The following is a 24,227-nucleotide window of genomic DNA, read 5'->3' as shown; positions in this document are numbered from 1 at the left end:
CAATCACTGCATTTCATGGTATTTTTCTGGGCAGAAGAGGTGAAAGGTCTTCACAGTGCCTAATAAATTACTTATTAGATAAACTAAGTGTTGCCAAGCTGGAGTGGGAACCCAGTGGTGATAACACCTGTACTTTATTTAAGTACACCCAGTGGTGTACTTAAATAAACTTTTATGAATAAACGGTAACTATAAAACTGTTATGAGGGACTTCCCTGGTGGTCCAGTGGTTAGGAATCCACCTTACCCTCAAGGGTCACAGGTTTGATCCCTGGGCAGGGAGGATCCCACATGCTGCAAAGCAGCTACGCCCGTGTGCCACAGCTGCTAAAGCCTGCACACCTAGAGCCCGTGCTCTGCAACAAGAGAAGCCACCACGATGAGAAGCCAGCACCCCACAACTAGAGAGTAGCTTCCTCTTGCTTCAGCTAGAGAAATCCCATGCAGCAATGAAGACCCAGAACAGCCAAAAAATAAATAAATATATAAATCTTAAAAAAAAAAAAAAAAAGACCTGTTATGAGCTCTGATACTGGTAGATCCACAGGGCCTCACATACACCAGGTGTTATGGACCAAATCCTGTCCCCCCAAATTCAAATGTGGAAGCTCCACCCCCAGGATCCCAGAATGGGACAGTATTTGGAGACAGGGCCTTTAAGGAGGGCCTAAAAGGAGGCCCTGAGTGCAGGACTTAATCCAATCTGACCGGTGTCCTCATTTTTACTTATTTATATTTTGGCCACACAGTGCGGCCTGTGGGATCTTAGTTCCCTAACCAGGGATCAAACCTGTGCCTCCTGCATTGGAAGCGCAGAGTCTTAACCACTGGACCACCGAGGAATTCCTAGCATTTGACTTAAACACAGCCAACTTGTGTTCTCATCTGGGGCTTTGACCCAGGAGGGAGGCAAATAAAGGACAGGATGATTAGAAATGGTCCACAGGGGCTGGAACGAAACCAGGGCCCAGTGGGAAAGCAGGACATGCCAGAGCCCAGAGCACAGCTGTGTGACCACGCATCCACCCGCAAGAAGGCAGGTCTCATGGTACGGAGCCAGCAGGAACCCACAGCAGCAGACTAAGTGGGGTGGCCAATTTGTTCTGCTTTTCCTGGGATTTTCCTAGCTTGACACTTGAAAATCCCACACAGGTCCTGAGTAGACAGTGAGGGCAAGTCACAGTTTTGGCCACTCACTTCTGGGGGATGGTTTTGGCTGGGTCTTACTGCCTGATCCGCTGTTGTTTGTCCAAACCTTGCTCCTTAGCTTCTCCGACAATTCCGAGTCACCTGATACCTTTCCAAAAAATTCCTTTTCTGCTTCAGTTAGCAACAATTGATTTTTCTTGGCTGCAACAAAGAATCCTGAGTCCTGACCCCTGAAGGGCCTTAGACTTTGTTCACAGGTCAAGGCCAGGAGGGACAGAGGGCTCCAGAAGGTTCTGAGCAGACAGCGATGTGATCAGATTTTCACTGCAGGATGATCATGTGGAGAACAGACGGAGTGACAGCGAGAGAAGATGGGAGTGAAGAGGTAGTGGGGAGAGTCAGGGGTTAAGGAAACTGGGCAGCATGACACGGCTACCTAGCCTCTGGGTGGGAGGGGACAGACACGAGAATCTGTTCTCTCTGGAGCTTATATTTTAGTAACACAAGTTATGTGACCTTAGCATGTTGTCTGGCGATGTAGGCATGTGCTTAATAAGTAGTAGCTTCATGACAACATTTGAAACGAAAGAGATGATCCTGCACACTCTGGCAAGTAACAGTATTGTGCTTAAAGGGTGACCAAGTTGAAACGAACTTGAATCTGTTTCTGATTTAAAACAAAACAAAGACAATTGAGGGAGCTGGAAATTTACAGTCGGGAGATCTAAAGACATAATGAAAATGGAAACACAGCGACTTGGGGGCTCTGCAGTGTTCAGCAATTAATTCACCAAACACGCCGTGAGCAGCGGCTTGAGCCAGGCACAGATACTCTCAAGAGCGCCTCCCAGCTGATGAGCTTAGCTGGTGTGTGACTGCGGCAGAAAGCACCAGCTCAGGGACAGGAGCTTACTGTTCACTGCCAGCGAGAGCCTCGACTTCATGCCCCCTCAGCCCACTTGCCTCCTGAGTCCCAAGGGGGTAGCCCAGTGCTGCTGCACAGGCAGTGAGTTTGTGTCACAGCTGCTGCTGCTGCTAAGTCGCTTCAGTCGTGTCCGACTCTGTGCAACCCCATAGACGGCAGCCCATCAGGCTCCACTGTCCCTGGGATTCTCCAGGCAAGAACACTGGAGTGGGTTGCCATTTCCTTCTCCAATGCATTAAAGTGAAAAGTGAAAGTGAAGTCATTCAGTCGTGTCCAACTCTTCGAGGTGGGTGGGCCTCGTCCAATCAGTTGAAAGAGCTAAGAGGAAAGACTGACATCTCCAGGGAATGTGGGAGTCCTGCTTCCAGCTGCCTTCAGACTCAGCCACAACATCAGTTCTGCCCTGGGCCTCCATCTGCTCCCATAACCTCAGAGTGGATTCCTTAAAGTCATTTCTCTCCCACTCAGTCTCTATGGAGACTGTATTTTGAAAGAATTTTGTACAGGAAGGGCTTCCCAGGTGGCAGAGTGAAAAAGGACCCGCCTACAATGCAGGGAGATGCAGGTTTGTTCTCTGGGTTGGGACAATCCCCTGGAGAGGTAAATAGCAACCCATCCCAGTATTCTTGCCTGGACAATCCTATGGACAGAGGAGCCCATGAGGTCGGGAAGAGTCGGACATGACTGAGCACACACACACACGCATGCACTGGAAGACAGATCATTTCCTCCCTCCAGTGCAAAAGGCAGGTTGGGCTCTCTGGCACAGTAGAGATAATGTCTGCCTCCAGGGCAAACGCTGAGCCCCGTGCTGGCCTATAGTTCATCACAAGACTGAGGTTTCCTCCGTTTAGGGTCCTTTAGCTGTGGCACACGGAGAAGGCAATGGCACCCACACCCACGTTATGGAGGATAATCTGCTTTATTCAAAGTCTACTGACCTAACTGCCAGGACACCTAAAAAACACCTTCACAGCAACAACTTGACTGGTGTTTGACAAAAAACTGGGTACCACAGTCTAGCTGAAAATTACAGTAACCATCACAATGGTCCAGAACAGAAACAAGACACTCATGGAGAACTGTCTCCCCAAATGTACTTAAAGTCTGTTGTTGCTCAGTCGGTCAGTTGTGTCTGACTCTTTGTGACCCCACTGACTGCAGCACACCAGGCTCCTCTGTCCTCCACAATCTCCTGGAGTTGGCTCAAACTCATGTATTGAGACGGTGATGCCATCCAACCATCTCATTCTCCACTGCCCGCTTCTCCTTTTGCCCTCAATCTTTCCCAGCATCAAGATCTTTTCCAATGAGTCGGCTTTTTTCATTAGGTGGCCAAAGTATTGGAGCTTCAGCTTCAGCATCAGTCCTTCCAGTGATTATTCAGGGTTGATTTCCTTTAGGATTGACTGGTTTCATCTCCTTGCAGTCCAATGGACTCTCAAGAGTCTTCTCCAGCACAATTCAAACTTTAAAACTTAAAGTTTAAAAGTCACTAATTACTGGTGTCTTTAGACGCCTCCTTGCCGATTTATTTTAAAATGTAGGAGAAACTTTAATGCTGTGAACCAGTTATTAAGTCCACTCCTCATTCTCTTGCTGAGCATCACACTGAGGTGATGGGCATTATGGCCTTGGGCTGACTCAGGCCACCCCCGAGGTGTCCAGGGCAGGAACACACAAGACAGGACCACGAGGTGCGGGAGGCCCCCAAGAGCCTCCCGGGCTCCAGCTGGTTCTGCAAGGAGAACCGCAGGGTGGGGCTGGGGGTGAGTCCAGACAGCCAGCGCGGCCCTGACGCGCTTCCAGGACCCACGGGCTAGTGCCGCAGCCACCGAAGCTTTCCACAGCAACTAGCACCACCCGCCGGTGACCCGGCCTCCGGCTGAGTTCATCAGGATCTAGAAGACTGTGGCTTCCTTGCCTTCCGGTTCCTCGTGCCGGATTCCGCCATCCCCGCCGCCTCGCTAGGACCGCCTCTGTGCGGCCCCTCCTCCTGCCCACTTCCACGGGACCGGCCCCGCCCCGCCATCCAGGCCCCGCCTCAGGCCCCGCCCCTCAGGCCCCCGCCCCCGCCCTCCAGGCCTGTCTCTCTTGCTCTAAAGGCTCGGTCCCGCCCTCTCGCGGAGCACTGTGGGAGCGGCTTCCTTGGTTTCGCGCGTGGCAACGCCGCGGACGCGCCGCTCTCTGAAGAGTCCCGCCAAGGCCGCACCAGCCCCGCCGCGCTCGCGGTCGCCCTCCTCCACTCGCGGCGAGGTAGGGGAGGGCCCAGGGGCGGCGCGGGTACCAGGCGCCCTCTGAGGGGGCCGTGGAGATGGGACACGGGAGGGGGCTCTGCCCTTCCCCCACCCCGCGCGGCCCTAAACCCCTCACCGCGAGTTCGTGACCGGAAGTTCTGAAATTCCCGGGAAGGCTCGGCGGGTGAGAGAGGCGCGAGCTCGGGCTCCCCTCACAGAGGTGGGCGCCCCCAGGCCGGAGTCGGCCCCCACCTCTGGGCGGCTGGCTGTCTGGTGCCGACCCCGGGGGACCCGGTCGGGACGGGGGCCCCGGGGGGACTTCCCGCGCTGAGTCCAGGAGGCGCCGTCCCGGGAGCTGCCTTTGCACCGGGCCTTGGTGGAGCTCGACCGCCTCACCTGGGCGCCTCACCTTTCCCCACTCGCACTCTCTGCATTTGTTCCCACCGTGTCGGTTTAGCCCGAGTTTCTCATAGATGAACTTTTTTGGTCTGGTTAGCTCAGATGAAAGGATCTCCAGTTGTAAAGCGGCTTGTTTTGCTGACAGACGTGTAAACTAAATTGACTTAAGTGGGGCTTGTAATCAGGAGGTTCTCCTTGAGCACAGTGGTCCTCAACGTGTGCTCCGTGGACCACATCAGCATCAGCAACACCTGATTAGAAACTTTTTTTTTTTTTTTTCTGATTAGCAACTTGTTAGAACTCCACACTCCAAGGAATGAGGGTGATGACTCCCACCAGTGAATAAGAAACTGGTGAAGGCGGGGAGTGGCAATCTGATTTTAACAAATCCGTAGGTTTCTGGCAAACGCTAACCTTTGCGAACCATTGGTTTCACATTACCTGACCTAGAGCTTGTAAGTTAAAATTTTTTATATATCTTCTATCATAACTTAATACTTTCTGGAGGTATTTTGGAATGAACATTTATATATGATTGACATTTGCTTTTGTGGATTTTGCACAGAATAGGAGAAAATATTTGCTAATCGTTTCTCTGACAAGGTCTAATATCAAGAATATATAGGGTTTTTTTTTTTTTTTTTTTTTGCGTGCCACAAGACTTGGTTTGTGGGACCAGGGAGTGAGGCCCCATGGCAGTGAACGTGCGGGGTCCTAACCACTGGACTGCCAGGGTACTCCTAAGGAATTCTTTTTTTTTTTTTTTTTAATTAAAGGATAATTGCTTTACAGAATTTTGTTGTTTTCTGTCAAATATCAATATGAATCAGATCAAAAAACCAATTTTTAAAAATGGGCAAAGCATCTGAAAAGAAAAAAAGTTACAGTTTTCAATAAGCATATGAAAGGTTGCTCAGCATCTTTAATCACTAAGGAAATCAAACCAAAAATCGAATCAAAACCATAAAGATACCACTTTTTGCCTGCTAGAGTGGCTTTAATCAGAATAGGGCCAGTAGCAGGTGTTGGCTGGGACATGGAGAAATTGGAACCTTCATTCACTGCTGGTGGGATGTAAAATGGTGCAGCCACTTTGGAAAAGCCTAGCAGCTCCTCCAAAAGTTAAACATAATGTTGCCAGCAATTCCATTCCTATATATATATATATATATACACACACACACTCAATAGAATTGAAAATACACGTCTGTACTAAAGCTAGTACAGATAATTCTGTACAGAATTCTGTAAATTCTGTATTTTTTAAATAATTAAAAAAAAAGAATGCACAGAACTAAAGAATGCACTAAAGAACTAAAGCATGCTCATTGTTTATACTGCAGTAGTTTTTTTTTTTGTTTGTTTGTTTTGGGGGCTCTACTATGGGTTTGTGGGATCTTAGTTCATCCTGGAATGCAAAATCAAGTTGGCCTTAGCTAGTGGAGGTGATGGAATTCCAGTTGAGCTATTTCAAATCCTAAAAGATGATGCTGTGAAAGTGCTGCACTCAATATGCCAGCAAATTTGGAAAACTCAGCAGTGGCCACAGGACTGGAAAAGGTCAGTTTCATTCCAATCCCAAAGAAAGGCAATGCCAAAGAATGTTCAAAGTGAAAGTGAAAGTCGCTCAGTTGTGTCTTACTCTTTGTGACCCCATGGACTTGGTCCATGGAATTCTCCAGGCCAGAATACTGGAGTGGGTAGCCTTTCCTTTCTCCAGGGGATCTTCCTAACCCAGGGATCGAACCTAGGTCTCCCACTTTGCTGGTGGATTCTTTACCAGCTGAGCCACAGAGGAAGCCCAAGGATACTGGAGTGGGTAGCCTATCCCAACCCAGGAATTGAACTAGGGTCTCCTGCATTGCAGGCGGATTCTAGAATGTTCAAACTACCAAACAGTTGCACTCATCTCACGCGCTAGCAAAGTAATGCTCAAAATTCTCCAAGCCAGGCTTCAGCAATACACGAACCGTGAACTTCCAGATGTGCAATCTGGTTTTAGAAAAGGCAGAGGAACCAGAGATCAAATTGCCAACATCTGCTGGATTGTCGAAAAAGCAAGCGAGTTCCATAAAAACATCTATTTCTGCTTTATTGACTATGCCAAAGCCTTTGACTGTGTGAATCACAACAAACTGTGGAAAATTCTTCAAGAGATGGGAATTCCAGACCACTTGACCTTCCCCCTGAGAAATCTGTATGCAGGTCAAGAAGCAACAGCTAGAACTGGACATGGAGCAACAGACTGGTTCCAAATCAGGAAAGGAGTACATCAAGGCTGTATATTGTCATCCTGCTTATTTAACTTATATGCAGAGTACATCATGAGAAATGCTGCACTGGCTGAAGCACAAGCTGGAATCAAGATTGCCAAGAGAAATATCTGTCACCTCAGATATGTAGATGACACCACCCTTACGGCAGAAAGTGCAGAAGAACTAAAGAGCCTCTTGATGAAAGTGAAAGAGGAGAATGATAAAGTTGGCTTAAAACTCAGCATTCAGAAAACAAAGATCATGGCATCTGGTCCCATCACTTCATGGCAAATAGAAGGGGAAACAATGGAAACAGTGACAGACTTTATTTTTGGGGGCTCCAAAATCACTGCAGATGGTGACTGTAGCCATGAAATTAAAAGACATTGTCTCCTTGGAAGGAAAGTTATGACCAACCTAGACGGCACATTAAAAAGCAGAGACATTACTTTGCCGACAAAGGTCTGTCTAGTCAAAGCTATGGTTTTTCCAGTAGTCATGTATGGATGTGAAAGTTGGACAATAAAGAAAGCTGAGCACCAAAGAACTGATGCTTTTGAGCTGTGGTGTTGGAGAAGACTCTTGAGAGTCTCTTGGACAGCAAGGAGATCCAACCAGTCCATCCTAGAGGAAATCAGTCCTGAATATTCATTGGAAAGACTGATGCTGAAGCTGAAACTCCAATACTTTGGCCACCTGTTGTGAAGAACTGACTTATTGGAAATGACCCTTATGCTGGGAAAGATTGAAGTCAGGAGGAGAAGGGGATGATGGAGTATGAGATGGTTGGATGGCATCACCGACTCAATGGACATGAATTTGAGTAAACTCTGGGAGTTGGTGATGGACAGGGAGGCCTGGCGTGCTGTAGTCCATGGGGTCGCAAAGAGTCAGACACAACTGAGTGACTGAACTCAACTATGGGGCTAGTGGGATCTTAGTTCATCCAACAGGTATTGAACCCAGACCCTCCGCAGTGACAGCACTGAATCCTAACCACTGAAATGCCAGGGAATTCCCTTGTTTTTGTTTTTAGATTCCACAGATAAGTGAGATCATGCAGTTTTTGTCTTTCTCTATCTGGCTTAATTTCGCTCAGCATAGTGCCCTCTAAGCTTCCCAGGTGGTGCATAGTGCCCTCTAAGCTTCCCAGGTGGTGCAGTGGTAAAGAATCTGCCTGCCAATGCAGGAAATGCAGTTTTGATCCCTAGGTCAGGAAGATGCCCTGGAGAAGGAAATGGTAACCCACTCTAGTATTCTTGCCTGGGAAATCCCATGGACAGAGGAGCCCGGTGGGCTCCAGTTCATAGGATTGCAAAAGAATAGGATACTACTTAGTGACTAAACAACAATGCCATATAGATCCATCCATGATCATAATGGCAAAATTTCCTTTGGGGGGCTGAGTAATATTCCATTGTGTATGTGCACATGTGTTTGTGTATCACATTTTCTTTATCCAGTTATCCATCAATGGACACTTAGGTTGTTTCCATATCTTACTTGTTGGTAATGATGCAGCAAACATAGTGGTGCAGATACTTTTTTGAGTTACTATTTTCATTTGCTTCAGATAAATACCCAGAAGTGGAATTGCTAGATCATTCAGTAACTGTATTTTTAATTTTTTAGGAACCTCCATACTGTTCTCCATAGTGGCTCCATCAGCTTATATTCCTACCAATAGTGCCCAAGGGTTTCCTTTTCTCCACATCCTCATCAATGCTTCTCTCTAGTGTTTTTGACAATAACAATTCCAACCAGTGTGAGGTGCTATCTCCTTGTGTTTTTGATTTTATTTCCCTGATGACTAGTGAGGTTGAGCATTTTTTCATGACTATCTGTATTGTCTGATTTGGAAAAATGTCTATTTAGGTCCTCTGTCCATTTTTTAAAATATTGTATTTATTTTTGGGTCTTTGTTACTGTGTGAGGGCTTTCTCTAGCTGTGGTGAGCCGGGGCTGCTCTTCTTTGTGTTGCATGGGCTTATTATAGCTTCTTTGTTGCAGAGCACAGGCTCTGAGCTCACCAACTTCAGTAGTTGTGGCACACGGGCTCAGCAGTTGTGGCTCAAAGGCTTTAGAGCACAGGCTCCATGGCATGTGAGATCTTCCCAGACTAGGGCTCGAACCCTTGTCCCCTGCATTGACAGGCGAATTCTTAGCCACTGGATCACCAGGGAAGTCCCCTCTACCCATTTTTCAATCGAGTTTTTGTTGTTGTTGAGTTACATGAGTTCTTTATATATTTTGGATATTAGCCCCTTATCAGATACATGATTTGCAAATATTTCTCCCAATTACCTTTTCATTTTGTTGATGATTTCATTTGCTGTGCAGAAACTTTTAAATCTGATTTAGTCCCACTTACCTATTTTTAGTTTTGTTGTCATTTCTTTTGGTGTCAATTCCAAAAAAGATATCATCAAAACCGATGTCAAGGCACTTACCATCTATGTTTACTTCTACAAGTTTTATAGTTTCAAGTCTTATGCTCATTTCGCATTGATTTTTGTATATGGTATAAGGTAGGGGCCCAGATGTATTTTTTTGAATGTGGCTGGCTGTTTTTCCCAACACCATTTATTGAAGAGACTATCCTTTCTCCATTGTTTATTTTTGGGTCCCTTGTCATAAATTAATTGACTTTAAATGCACAGATTTATTGGGGCCTCTCTGTTCTGTTCCATTGACTTGTGTGTCTGTTTTGATACCTAGTTTTAAGAATTTGACACAAAAAACATTTAAGCCATAAACATATATAGACATAAATTTGACCAGAAAGGTTGTTATACTTTATTTCAATTAAGAATTATTTCAAGAATACATTTACAACAGTGATTTTTCATAGGTACAAATGATGCAAAATGTACACCTGGCCCCAGAAACAGATGAAGATGATCTTTATTCTGGCTATAATGACTACAATCCAACCTATGATACCGAGGTAAAAAAAAAAAAATTGTTTCATTGGTTTTTACTTTGGTCTTTGCTAACCAGCTGGTTTGTGAAAATTTTGGATTTGATGGTTCTGCTATATAATGCTTTAGATTAAGTTAAGTTGATTAAAAGCCTAGAAAAGTACTATTACTAAAGACTGTACTAACTTCTACCAATAGTAATAATCGCAGCAGAAGGGAAAAGCATAGAGATGTGAAAAAATGTTATGGAAAAGAATTCGGATCAATTATATTTTTGTATTCTTTTGCACTAGTTATCTGAATATGTATGTTAAAAGACTTAGATCCCTTGAGGTGCCTAAAATCGGTTTTTTTAATGCCCTAAATTTGAAATGTCATGTAGAGTTATTTTTCTTCTTTGAATTGAATTATACAAGTATTTTATAGAAAAACTAGAGAATAAAAGAAAAAATTAAAATCATAGAAACTGTCACCACCCAGAGATAAACATCAACTAAGTTACAGTGCTTAATGCTAAATGTTTCCCTATGCAGAAATATATGTGTGCGTGTATATATATGTACACTGTATGTCTATATGTTTTTGGAGACAATGGTATCATACTGTGTGTACTGTTTTGTAACCTGCTTTTTTCCTTTTATGAATGTTAACTTATGTCAACAAGCCTATATCTGCTTAATATTTAGTAGTATAGTAATTGTAGGATGAAATTGTTATTAAGACAATTATTTGATTATTTTAAATCTGTTTACATTGTGAGAGTTACAGTTTCCAAATTGTAAAAGACAAAAACCAAAAGAAGCTGCTTTATAAATTTACCTTGAATTAGTGTGTGAAACAATTTAAGGATGAAGGATGTGAGCATTAAATTTTCTTGCTAGTATGTGAGAATCAAATATTAGCATTCAGAGGACTTTAATTTAGGAACTTACATTCTATTCTCGAGTTTCACATGGCTTTCAGTCATTTTTGAAGTTTTTTCCTCTGGAGAAGAATGATGGTTTGTAAATTTGAGACTTAGAAAGCAAGAAGAGAAAATAGAAACTATTCATTTACTCTGTATGAAATAAAAATATAGGAGATACTATTTATCATAGAAAATTTGAAAAATACAGAAGATTGGGGAAAAAAATAAAATGACAAATACTGTTACCTGGTGATGACCTGTACTATAGCAGGTCATAGCACCCATGTTTTGCTGTATTCCTTGTCTTTTTATATAGATAGGTGTGTCCCTCCCTATATATTTAATACAAACATCTGTATACAGGGATATGATTATACAGACTAATTTTTAAAAATATGTATTAAAACATGGGCATTTTCCTAAGTTAGTGTTAATTATGAAAGCCATTGAATCTTTCCCTTTCTCCCAGTTATAAAAGTTACATGTATAAAAAATACATATGCCCATTGTTGGAAAACAAAATTGTCCATAATCCCACCACTCAGAAATAACTACTGCTAATGTTTTGTTTGTCTTTCCTTCATGCATATACATAGAATTTTCTTTTAGAATGTTTGGAATTGAACTGACAGTTACTTTTCTGTTTGCTTATCTATTTTTGGCCATGTCATAAACAATATCTCATGATACTAAAAGTTTAAATATAGTTTTAATGGCTGCATAATACTGACTATATACAATTGATTACTTTCTGACTATAGGATAGTTATTTATAGTTTTCTGCCCCTATTAATAACAACACAATGAACAATTTTATGCATAAGTAATTTTTTACCTTGTGATCAAACATTTCTTGGGTAGAGTCCCACAAGTGCAAAAATGATCATCATAATCGTTTTTAATAATATCAGATAAACTGCCTAACTCTTCAGGTCATTACAATGTGGTTTCATTATCTATTAGTAACTTGAAGCAAATATTCAGAATATCATACACAAAAGTAAATTACACAGAAAAATAAAAATTTGGTTTACTCATGGTTTCCTTTTAATTAATTGGAATAAGTTAATATATAACTGAATTACTTGAAACAGTTGCTAAGGTGTTCATAGATCATGCAAATTGTTAATCAAATCATGAACAAAGGAAAAGAAATGACAAAAGTTGTGTTAGTTTGGTATTTGTAATTAGAGAATTTGTTGATAGGTTTTAGTTTATCATTTAGTTAGACTTTTTTGAGTTGATTAATTGAATTTTACTAATAATATAGGAATATTAGACTTCTTTTTCCTAAAAGGTGTGCCCAGGGGGCCCTTGGCTTACACTCATATGAAAGTTGCCTGGTTTCTATGGCTGAGTGAGATTTGTGTACTTCATTTTTTTTTTTTCTTTTGAAGGGACTCAGCCATACATATACATGTATCCATTCTCCCCCCTCAACCCACCTCCCATCCAGGCTGCCACATAACATTGAGCAGAGTTCCATGTGCTACACAGTAGGGCCTTGTTGGTAATACATTTTAAATATAGCAGTGTTGTACTTACTTCATTTTATGTAGTTGATATGGAAGGTTATAAAGATTATTTGAAGTAAAACTAAAAAATGCTTGTACATAATCATGTTTAAAGTACGTTGTATTTTGTTCATGTGTAAAGTACATCCCGGTAATAAAAACACATTGTCTCCAGGGTTTTAAAAAGCTAATTGATACTGACTCTATTTTTTTTTTTTAAGTGTATTGTTTGTTTTTTAGTAATCGGCAAGTATATTTCTGTGGGAAGTAGACTGGAGTGAGTTAGAGGCGAGTGTGAGAAGTGTGCACTGATGTTTATAGAGGGCTGGACCCAGAGCTTGTGGTGGTGAAGGAGCTAGAGGCAAAGACTGGTTATGCTGACAGTTGGAAAATAGCATTTTGTCCAGGAAACCTGGGAGCCCTGGTAACTTGCCCCTGACTAATGTGACTTTCCTCAGGTTCCTGAGGGAGAACATGAGCACCGGTCAGGAATCAGCAAAGCACAGTAACGTTTTATGTCAGCTGAGCCTTTGGTTCCAAAGCGTGACAGGTTGGACCCAGTGGAGCCTCAGCTGGCTCCAGTCTAAGTCTCAGACTTTACCTCTCCCTGAGACGAAAAACCATTTTCACTTGGGAGATGAGACAAGAGAGTTTGCCCAATTTCTGGGAGAGGATGCAGCTTTTTCTGTCCTCAGCTTCTCAGGTAAGGCTCGTAGCCACAGCCCAGGATATGGAAGAAGAGAGGAGGGAGAAAGGACGGAGGGGGTGATTCTCTGTTCTTGCTGCTCCACTGACTTGGAAGAGAGAGACAAGAAAGACTTGATCTTGGGACCAGGCACGCTGACAGTACCCATTGAGCCAGTAGCCAGTTGTGTCCTTGAACTTGACTAGATTGTCAGTGCTCCTCTCCCCAAGGGAGAGAGGGCTTTTGGTATTTCGTGTCCTGTAAAGGGGAAGTTGAGGACAGGAGTCCTTGAGCCCTACGTGGACGTCAGCAGATGTAGAAAGATGGATCCTAGAGGACCCTAAACACCAAACAGTAGTGGTTAAACATTTTTAAAAATTTGTCACCTCACATTGAATGTTAAATTTGCCATTTTGTTTTAGGAATTGGAGAATGACACAGCCTTTCAGCAAGCTGTGAGAACTAGTCATGGCAGAAGACCTCCAGTAAGTGAATTTTTTTTATTATGGTTAAAAAAAACAACTAACAAAGCTTACCCTGTTCATTGTTTTTAAACGTACACATTGGGAGTGCTAAATTAATTCCCATTGTTGTGAAACAGACCCCTAGAACTTTCCATTTTCCCAAACTGAGGCTCTATCCTCACTGAACAACAACGTCCTCCAGCTGCTGGCCCCACCTTTCTACTCTCTATCTCTAAGTATTTGCCTGTTCTAGGTGCCTCACATAAGTGGAATCGAACAGTTATTTCACTCAGCATAACGTCTTCAAGGTTCATCCATGGTGTAGCAGGTGTCCGGGTTTCCTTCCTTTCTCAGGCTTAATGACATTTCATTGTCTGGATGGACCACATCTTGTTTTGCACACACTTGGGTTGCTTCCACCTGTTGGCTGTTGTGAGCAGCACTGCCGTGAACTTGGGGACACAAATATCCTGAGGCCCTGTTTTCGAGGTGTATATCTGAAAGTGGGGTTGCTGGATTGTATGGTAGTTCCGCCAGCAGTGCACACAGGCTCCAGTTCCTCTACCCCTCACTAACACTTGTTATTTTCTGTTTTTTGATAGTCGCAGTTTTAATGGGTATGAGATGTTTCTCATTGTGGTCTTGATTTGCATTTCTCCAATTATTAGTGATGTTATCTTTTCATATACTTTTTGGTCATTTGTGTATGATCTTTGAAGAAATGTCTGTTCAAGTATTTTGCCCTTTTTTAAGCTGGGTTATTTAATGTTTTGTTGTTGAGTTGTAGGAGTTCTTTATTGGATATATGCTTTGCAGATATTTTCTCCCATTCTGTAGGTAGCTGTTTTTTATTCTGTTGATTGGATCCTCTGACCCACAAAAGGCTTTATGTTTGATGTGCTCCCATTTGTCTGTTTTTGCTTAAGTTGCCTGTGCTTTTTGATGTCATATCCAAGAAATCATTGCTAAGTCCAATGCCATGAAATTTTCCTCTGTTTTTTTTCAAGCAGTTTTATAGTCTTTTAGGTTTTAGGTCTTATGTTTGGGCCTTTAATCTACTTTGAGTTCATTTTTGAATGTTCTGTAAGATTAAGGGTCCAATTTCATTGTTTTGCATGAGGATATCCAGTATTCTCAGTGCCATTCAGGAGACTGACCTTCCCCCTTGTGTGGTCTTGACACCCTTGTTGAAAGCCATTCCTTCCGTTGGTTTCTTATGCAAGCACCACATTGTTTCCAGTGCAGTAGCGTTGTAATATGTTTTGAAATCAGCAGATAGGAGTCCCCCAACTTAGATCTTTTTCAAAATTTTTCGGCTCTCCAGGGTCTCTTAAGATTCCAAATGAGTTTTAGGTTGGATTTTCCCATTTCTTAAAAAAAAAAAAATGACATTGGGATTTTGGTAGAGATTGCATTGAATCTGTGCGTTGCTTTGAGTAATATAGATATCTTTTTTTAAGTAATTTATTTATATTTGGCTGTGCTGGGTCTTTGTTGCTGCACATGCACTTTCTCTAGTTGCAGTGTGTGGGCTTCTCGTTGTGGTGGCTTCTCTTACGGACTGTGGGCTCTAGGGTATGTGGGCTGCAGTAGTTGTGGCTCATGGGCTTAGTTGCCCTGAGGCATGTGGGTTCTTCCCTGACCAAGGATCGAACCCGTGTCCCCAATTCTTTTTTTTTTTTTAATCCAGAATATATTTTGAAAACTTTTACACTGATACCAAAGCCAGGCAAAGACACTACAAGAAAATTACAAATATCCTTTTTGAATACTGACCTAGAAACCCTGAACAAAATATAAGCAAACCAAAGCAGTATATTATAAGGGTTATACACTATGACCAAGTGGGATTTATTCCTGGAACTTGAGAATGGATCAACAGACAAAAATTAATCAATGTGATATGTCACCTTAATAGAATGAAGGGAAAAAAAGCCCAAATCATCTCAATTGATGCAATAAAAGAACTTGACAAAATTCCACATCCTTTCACAATAAAAACACATAATGAACTAGAAATAGAAGGAAACTCACCATGATAAATAAGAAAACCCCACTGCTAACAACATATTTGGTGGTAAAAGACCAAAAGCTTTTCCCCTAGAATTAGGAATAATGCCCACTTTTGCCACTTCCAATCAATTATAGGGTGGGTGTATTCTTAACCACTGGACCACCAGGGAAGTTCAATATAGATATCTTAACAATATAAAGTTTTATAGCCTTGAATACAGGATGCCTTTCCATTTATTTCTTTTTCAGTTTCTTATAGCAATGTTTTATAGTTTACAGTATATCTAGTAAGTTAATTTTTAAGTAATATAGATCAAAGAATTTTTATGCTCTTGAGAATATAAATATTATTTATGTAAGACACTGGGATATGTTTAACCAAAACATTATTTTTAAAAAAATTGTCTTTCTAATTTTTAATGTTATGTAAATATTGATCTTTGGAAACACTGGGGGTTGCAAATTACACCTCCCTTGGATTAATGACCATCCACTAATTAATCCTCCACCAGTATATACATGGCTAAAGTGATTGTTTTCAGTGTTATTAGTAAAGTTTTTATATGTCACACAGAGAATAGACTTCTGCCTTCCACAGTGCGTGAACTCTACCGAGTGTCTTTTGTAGTTGAAAATAAACAAGGTTGGCACTAGGTAAAGTGAGAAGTACAGAAAGTTCTATGCCTAGTATTCTGCCCACCCATGGCTCCAGAGCAGTGGTTCTCAGTGCTCACTCGCCCACCTGCCCTGGCACATGTTTGCCTGGAGATATTTTTAGTTCTCATAACTTGGACCAGTGCCTAGCATCTCAGAGGCAGCAGGCCACCCCACAGTAAGTTACCTAAAAGAGGTCAGCAGTGCCAGGTCGACAGGCTGTTAGGGAGTGAATCCCCTGCTGTAGTTGGCGTGTCCTCCCACCTGGCCTCCCTCACTCTGTCAGGGCCTCTTCCCTCCCACCATACTTAACTGTTCTGCAATAATGAAAGGTCTGCATTAAACCACTTCCAGTGGGAAGGACCTTGCCTGTCATATTTGTGGGGTTCCCTCCTCGAAGTTAGAGAGCACAGCAGTCCACAGGACTGTCCTCACTTCTAATTCCAGCTGCAGGCACCTTCAGCATCTGTAATTTTCTGAAAAGGCTCAAAGAACTCACTAAAAGCTATTATACTTAACGGTTTATTTCAGGAGAAGGATACAGGTTAAATCTGCTGAGAGAAGAGAGACCTGGGGCAGAGTCTGGGAGGTCAGACATGGGGGGTCTGGTTGCCCTTTCCCTGTGGAGCCCTGGGTGGCTTTAACCCCCCCGACCCCTCTGTGTGGTGACGGTACTTGTAGAGCTGGCAAGGAGGCCCTCCCATGACTCTGATGTCCAAGGTGTTAATGGGGCTCCGTCACACACTGTCCTTGTGGCTGCGCATTAGTCTCTAGCCCCTCATGGAGGTTCAAGCTAATATATCTGGGAGTTAGACTGTCTGGTGGCCAAAGCCCCCCAGGGAAACAGGGATGTATCAGGCAGGACATTACAGGGGCATACAGATCACCCCCCTGTAGTGAAGGGCAAAGCCAGTACTCTCTTTGGGTAAAGTCAGTTCTTGACTACACATTCCATAAGCTGTATTTTAATTTTAAGGTTACCTTCATTATGGAAAGGAAAACTAGATTAAGTTCTTGCACTTGGCTAATGACAAGACTGTAACCTTTTAGAAGAGGTAAACTGTCTTATTTATTGATCTTTTCTTTGTTTGCTGTGGGTACTCCACAGATCTTTATATCACAACTTAGTGAATAAGTGAAAGCCTTCAGTTTAGTGATTTGGTATATCAACAAGTCACTATATATGATAGTGATTTGGTGTATCAACAAATCACTATATATGATAATGTCTCCAAGCTGGCCCTTCATTGATGTTTAGAAATGACTTCAGAGACCCTCATGTTATAGAAAGGAAACAAGGCTGGGAGTAGAGGTCTCACAGTTACCTGTAACCAGGACAGAGAGTAGGTCGCCACCCCTTTGAATGATATTGTCATCACACCCTATTTACTGTATTAAATGGGAAAAAACTGTGCAACTTTTATAGGCGAGGCACTGGGCAAAGAGTAAAGTGGACACAAATAGAAATTACAAGGCATATTGTAATTTGTGTTGTAAAAAGAGTATAAATTGCTCTGGGACCACAAAGATAAGTTCTTTATTCCTAGTTGGGACAGTCAGGAGATAAATGTACAGTTGAATATTTAAGGATGTGTGCAGTTAAGATCAGCCTTGAGGTATGTGAGGAAAGGCTTTGTGGGTGAGGGTGCGGGGTGAGTAAGGAGCAAGGAGACACAGAATCTAGCCTTTCTAAGAGATCAGTCCAGTGCCAAGAGTAAAAACCGGAAGAACAGATCTAGTGATTACTGAGTGATTAAACAGAAAAATAGTCTCTTTCCTTCAGTTTGTTCTCACAGAAAAGTTTTGCTGGGACCCACATCCTTCCTTTTCATGTTTTTCCAAGACCTGTTATCTGTCAGTTTGGTCAAGTTTGTTAATGATTTTGTTCAAATGTTCAGTATTTTTATTGATTTGGGGGGGGTACGCAGGAATTGAAGTTCTATTATTATCGATGAGAAAAATAGATCATACACTATGATAGTGAATTTCTTTGTTTAGGTTTTTGTTTTATATATTTTTATGTTGTCTTTTATTGTTATGAAATGTCCTTCTAGCTAGTAGTGCTTTGTGTCTGTTTCGTCAGTTGTTCGTACATTGCTGTAGCTCCCCAGGTGCTCTTTTGTCTAGTGTTTGCATTGTATGTCGTCCCCATTTTTTCACTTCCAGCTTTCTCAGATCTGTATATTTGAGATATATTTCTTAGAGAAATATTTTTTATTAGCAACATGAATAGAATTCTGTTTTTTTAATATTGTCAGATAATCTTATTCTTTTAGTGAAGTATTTCATCTACTTACATTTAGTGAAATTGGTTTCATTTGTTGCCTTAGTATTTGCTTTGTTTTTTCCTTCCTTATGTTTTATTTCTCTCCATTCTTACCTTTTTTTGTTTGATTTTTATTACATTTCTCCCTCTGTTATCTTGGGAGTTTACATTCCTTGACCGTTCTTTTAGTGTTTTTGTAAAGATTACAGTATTCATCTTTTAACTTATCAAAGTCTAGTATAATTTAATATTTTACTACTTTCTGGACAATGCCAAATTTTTACATTATTTTCAGTTCTAGGATTTCCACTAATCCATTTTTCGTAGTTTTCAGTTCTGTACTGAAATTGTCAATCTTGTCTTTTGATTCACTGAACATGTTGAGCATGCTGGTCAGAGCCTGTGTTTGATATTTCTTTCCATCATATGATTCCCCTTCTGCATGTCTTTCCATTTTGTTTCTCTTGGATTTTGATTAGGGACTCTTGCTCCTATGTGTTTGGTTGTTTTAGACTGAATGCCAGACATTGTAAGTGAAACATTTTAGAGATAATTTAAAGCATGTGTCTGTGCTGTCTGGAATGATAACCACTAGCCATGTTGTGGCTATTTATATCTAAACCATTAAAAAGTAAGTAAAAATTTAAAATCCAGATGTTACTGCCTGAGCCACATTTCAGATGCTCAACAGCCTTATCCGGGCAGGTGTCTTTTATTGGAGAGAATTTACTTTTGTGTATGGCTGCAGAGATGCTTGGAACACTGAATCACCTCAACCCAGTTGAATGTGAAATGTTTCTAAATTGGGCCAGGTCTTACACAGGCTGATTGACCTTCCAGTCTGAGTAAAGCCTTATGAGGTTACAGTTTGAAGTTTGGAGGAGTCCCAGGGCTGCCCCCTCAGCAGACCCCTTCTAGGGTTTGTCTGTTCAGCCCAGTGCATCTGTGAAAAGCTCCGTGATCAACTATGACTACAATTTTGTGATCAACATGCTTTGTATCTTTATTTCAGAGATGAGAACATTTATATTCAGAGAGGTAAAGTAAACACAGCAAGTAGAGGGAGAGCTGAGATTCAAACCCAGGGTCCCTGACTCCAGATCCAGTGTCTGTTGTTAGACCCAGTGTCTGGTGGTAATAATCATGCAGAATTAATGGTAGGTGTGTCCATTGGAGACTCCTGTATCCCACTGACCCACAGGTCACTCTAAAGTCCCTTTTCTCCTTTCAGATGAGTTCCAAAATAGACCTTCTCAATACTTAAAATACTCCAGCTCCTTAATATTTAGAATAATTTAAAAGAAATTATTCTAAATGTTATGTAAATATTTCCCTACTGATAAGTCTGTATTTTCCATTTCTTTTCCAGTTTTCTATTATATAACTTGATCTGAATTCTATTAACTATTTTTTTTTTTCCTCCCCAAGATAACTGCTAAAATACCAAGCACAGCAGTTTCTAGACCTGTAGCTACTGGATATGGGGTATGTTTTCTTAAGCTGAAGATATGAAGATACATTTTCTCATATATAAGTTCACTTTAGGCAGTTTTAAATAAGTCTGGCTACCTTTCAGCTCATGATCCAGGTGTATTTTCCATTTTGAATAGTGATGAATATTATAAATTGTTGATAAATAACTTTGGATATTCTAGTCATTTTGATTGTAAATAAAACAAAATGTTTTGCTATCTTTTCCTGTCTGTAAACATTGTGTTTGTTGATTGACCTTTCATTTTCTATATCATATAACCAAGTGTCATGTGTATTACATTTGTGTATTTTGTGTGAAGTTAGTCTTATATAAATGTAATGTTTATAATTTCTAAAAATTTACTAAGTAATACATGAAAAAATAAAATTGAAGAAAAATTTCAGAGGCATATATAATTGGGTCTTGCTTTTATTTGAGATCTTTGGAGGAAAGATGCTATATAAAAATCCATAAAATCTTTTGAATCTGGCCCAAATTACAAATAGTTTGGATGTTTTCACTTTTGCTAAATAGTAGAGGAATGGGAGGAAAATGAAGGAATGAGATGAAATAGCATTTCCTAGTCTTTCTGATAATATTTCTTAGGGGTCGTAAAGATGGCTTCAGAACCTAGAGTCCTGGGCACTGGCCTTCCAGTTGTCCCCTTCCTGTGGACAGAGAGAGTGGCCTTAACGTTGTATAACAGTGTATTGTGTGAAACATCCATTTATTAATCAGTCAGAGCAGGTATCACTCATGAATTTGGTTTTGGTGATGTTTCTGAACAGGAGTCAGCGAGCTTTTCTGTGAAGAGCCCGGGAGGTTTAGGCTCTGGGAGACCCAGTTGTGCATCTGTGGAGAGGTAGCCAGAGACAGCATGTAGACGAAGGGAGTGTGGCTCTGTCCCATATAAGGGCCGAGGGATGTAGTTTGCTGATGCCTGTTTTAGAGTTTTATTGTTTGATCCTATATCCTTGGGAGATAAAAGGTTTACTTGCCAGTAGAATGAAGGAAAGAAAGTTATAAAGAAACTTTTATAGCTTGGTTTATAAAATTAAGTGTAGAAGTTTTTTGGAATCATTTTAACTTAGTTTTTTGTTCACTAGTCCAAGACCTCCCTGGCGTCGTCAATGGGAAGACCGATGACAGGGGCTATTCAGGTATCCCCATGTGTGGGTTTGCATCTTGGGCCTTTCTTGTGATTTAGAATATTATTACCAAAGTTTTTTTTTTTAAGATATTACTTACATAGTGACCCTGATTCTTTAAACTGTGAGCTAATATTTGAACTGCTTGAAATCTTTGGTGGCAGTCTCTGGATTTATCACTATTTACTCAGGTCTCAAGTGAAATCCCACAGGGAAATGGACATAGGCCTTCTAGTTTGTCTGTAGGATGGACTCTGGGACCTGGTTCTCCTGCGCTGTCATTTCCAGTGGCTTCTATGGTTTCTCTCATAGGCCTACAGGAGACCAGCCCAAAGTAGGGAGTAGCCAGCTACTAAGCTATATAAGGTACTACTGAAAACCCAAAAGAGTGTTTTTCTTTTCAAACTGGGAGTAAGTCCAGTTCGACTGAAGAATTGAAATTTTATAGGACAAAGGAAAAGTTCAGACAGGTTGACACGTGAGGAGGCAGAAGTGAGGAACAGTAGGGAGGGATTATAAACCTCTGTTCAAGACTGGGGTTTTATTAAGATGTGTATCATGTGCAGAACTGTAAATAAGAGGTAGATCATATGTAAGAACACTTTTTAAATGATTCTTGTTCTCCTAAGGATGGAGTTACTAGACCCATGACAGCAGTGAGAGCCGCTGGCTTTACCAAGGGAGCTTTGAGAGGTTTGTTACATTATTTCAGCTATTAATTTTTTTTCGAATCTTTTAATTTTTAAACTGTTTTTGTATGTTTAAATATATTATCATTTTAAATAAAACTTAACATGTCATTGATTATTTTAGGGTTAGAGTCAGGAAAAGGGTGGTGGGAGTGTTCTGCATCCCGGTTGAGGTGTAGTCACACTGCATGTCATGTCAGATCATGCCACGCTGCGCACTGAAAATTTGTCTGTGAGTTAGAGCTAAAGAATCAAAAGTGAAAATAGTATTTAAATAGATGATAAGTTAAATAATAATTTTAAAATAAAACTTCTGTGACAAAATTAATGTTTATGATACCAATAATGAAAATTAAAAAGCCAATACCAGGTTATTAATCCCATGATTGACAGTTAAGAATTCATAACAGAGATAGATTACTGTGGGGAGAAATAAGTACTGAGTATGTATTTTTGTTTTTACATGGTAATGCAGTTTTATTTACATGGTTTTATGTATGTTAAAAATCTTCCCAGTTACTCAATATAAAGAATACTCATATAAGCATAAAAAAGGTCCATTCCATTTAATAAATAGGTGAATTAGCATGCGAAGGATTTCACATTTCCTCTGATTGTGTGGATGCACACTGAATGTGACCTCTTGACTGCTGTGTCCCAGGCTCTGCGTTTGACCCTCTTGGACAGTCGTGGGGCCCGGCACCACCCCTGGAGGCCAGGAATGAAGACAGGTATGCAAGTCCTGTGCTTCTTTGCTATGGTGGTTGCATGTCTTCTTTGCAAAACTTCTTTGAGAAGTTTTTACTTCTCAACTACATAATCCTTACGTATTTTGAAAGTTTGTGTCAGCAGAATAGTAATCAAAGCATTGTCCTAGCGTCTAGGAAGAGACTCACGTCTAAGAAAGTCAGCCCCATGAATCTGTGCAGTTTTACTGGAGCACATTGAAGGCGTGTCTCATTTTTATGGGTGCCAGTATTGATTCTCTTGAAGGCCAAATGTGGTTGTGTGTGTAATAGATATTCTTATTTTAAAAGCATACTTCAAAGAAAAAAAAATTAAGAAAATATATGTTTGTTATATTGATATTGAGAAATTTAATTTTTTATAGTATTAGTTTCATGCTAGTAGAGAGTAGCTAAAAGTTACGGCGTAAATTCAGCTGTGTAGCATGTACTGATGCCTGAGCACTGTGAATCTATACATTTTTCAAATAACAGCAGCCAACGCTCACAGTGTGCTCACTCTTGGCTTTTCTCAAGGACTTCCTGTCCTCATGATTCCAAGAGGGTCATGGGAGTCTGGAACCTTCATGTAGTCGTTCACACCTAGACTCAGAAGATGCCCAGTCTCAGGTCCCCTTTGAGAAGCAAAGGCTTTTCTGGGAGACATCTGCCCGGGGCAGATTGTCTTTGTTTCTCATTGGCCAGAATCTCAGCACAGGTATCTGATGGAACCAGATGATTGGCTGGGGAAGGAGACGCTTCTGTAGCCTGGCTTCAGAACACAGGGTGGCGGGCGAGTGCCTGTGGGGGTGTCCCACAGGGTCTGCACACAGGGTTCATTCTCCTGGTGTCTGGTGGGGATGGGGCAGTTACTGCCACTGTCTTCATGCAGTTCTCTTACAGATTTTTAGCTTTTAATTTTTATATTGACATTTTAGGCTTAAAAGTAACACTCTGTAAGCACTGTTTAAAGACATTTATTAGAATGTTTCAGACAACTTGAAAATAGAATTCTGTACTTAAATTCTGAACTTTCTAACTTTTACAAAGCCACCATCTATTGTATTCATTTACTCAGAATTTTGCAGATCTCTATAAATAAATTTGTTGCCTTAATCCCAGGTTTTACTGAAGAATATGATTTTATAGACCTAATTTGTTCCTGTATTCTTTTTAAAAGTCTGTTTGAAGAGAATTAGGAGAATTGATGTTTATTCTGACGTATTTGTAGTAGAAGTTTGTTTAGGCAGTGATGTACATACAGAGTGTTGTGGTACTTTGTTGGAAGAAAGTGGTAATGAAACAACAGGCTGGTTTAAAATGTGATTGGTTTGGGGATACTTCGTGTGCTACTGATGGAGTCAAGATTTTTTAAACTTCTTTACCTTGTTAGAAGTCTCTGTGGGGAGTTCTCTGTTGTGGTCCAGTGATTAGGACTCCGGGCTTTTATTAACGTAGTCTGGGTTCCATCCTTGGTTATCCCACAAGCCGTGTTCCTTGGCCAAAAAAAACCCAACTCCGGTATCTATTTGGTAGTAAATCATAATAATTTTTCTCTCTTTTATGGGGGCTTCAGTTATTCCACCATTGATAAAATTTTCATTTGCCATAGGATCCACTTCCCTTCAGGAATGGTATTAACAATATAATAACATGGGCCCTAGAGTTACCTTCGGAGAAGGCAATGGCACCCCACTCCAGTACTTTTGCCTGGAAAATCCCATGGACGGAGGAGCCTGGTGGGCTACAGTCCATAGGGTTGCGAAGAGTCAGACACGACTGAGCGACTTCACTTTCAACTT

General features: G+C 41.2%; 1 protein-coding gene across 6 annotated transcripts in view; it reads left to right on the top strand.

Annotated features, from left to right (window-relative positions):
- The first annotated feature begins 4,196 nt into the window (after positions 1-4,196).
- IFT88 (intraflagellar transport 88) overlaps positions 4,197-24,227 on the top strand; it is a 64,010-nt gene continuing 43,979 nt past the window's right edge. For 2 of the 6 annotated variants that reach the window (XR_009740019.1, XR_009740020.1), the window contains exons 1-7: positions 4,202-4,330; positions 9,817-9,912; positions 13,415-13,477; positions 19,818-19,874; positions 20,970-21,023; positions 21,641-21,704; positions 22,362-22,431. Coding sequence is in view for 4 of the 6 variants with exons in the window: in XM_061434997.1 (XP_061290981.1) it covers positions 9,823-9,912; positions 13,415-13,477; positions 19,818-19,874; positions 20,970-21,023; positions 21,641-21,704; positions 22,362-22,431 (398 nt within the window). In the remaining 2 variants the exon portion in view is untranslated. Of the gene's footprint in view, positions 4,331-4,997; positions 5,166-9,816; positions 9,913-13,414; positions 13,478-19,817; positions 19,875-20,969; positions 21,024-21,640; positions 21,705-22,361; positions 22,432-24,227 lie in introns of all 6 variants that reach the window. The other 4 variants (XM_061434994.1, XM_061434997.1, XM_061434995.1 and 1 more) reach the window with 4 other exon arrangements.

Source organism: Bos javanicus, chromosome 12 (assembly GCF_032452875.1).
Source record: "Bos javanicus breed banteng chromosome 12, ARS-OSU_banteng_1.0, whole genome shotgun sequence".
Lineage (NCBI taxonomy): Eukaryota > Metazoa > Chordata > Mammalia > Artiodactyla > Bovidae > Bos > Bos javanicus.
This window is presented reverse-complemented; position numbering and strand designations above follow the sequence as displayed.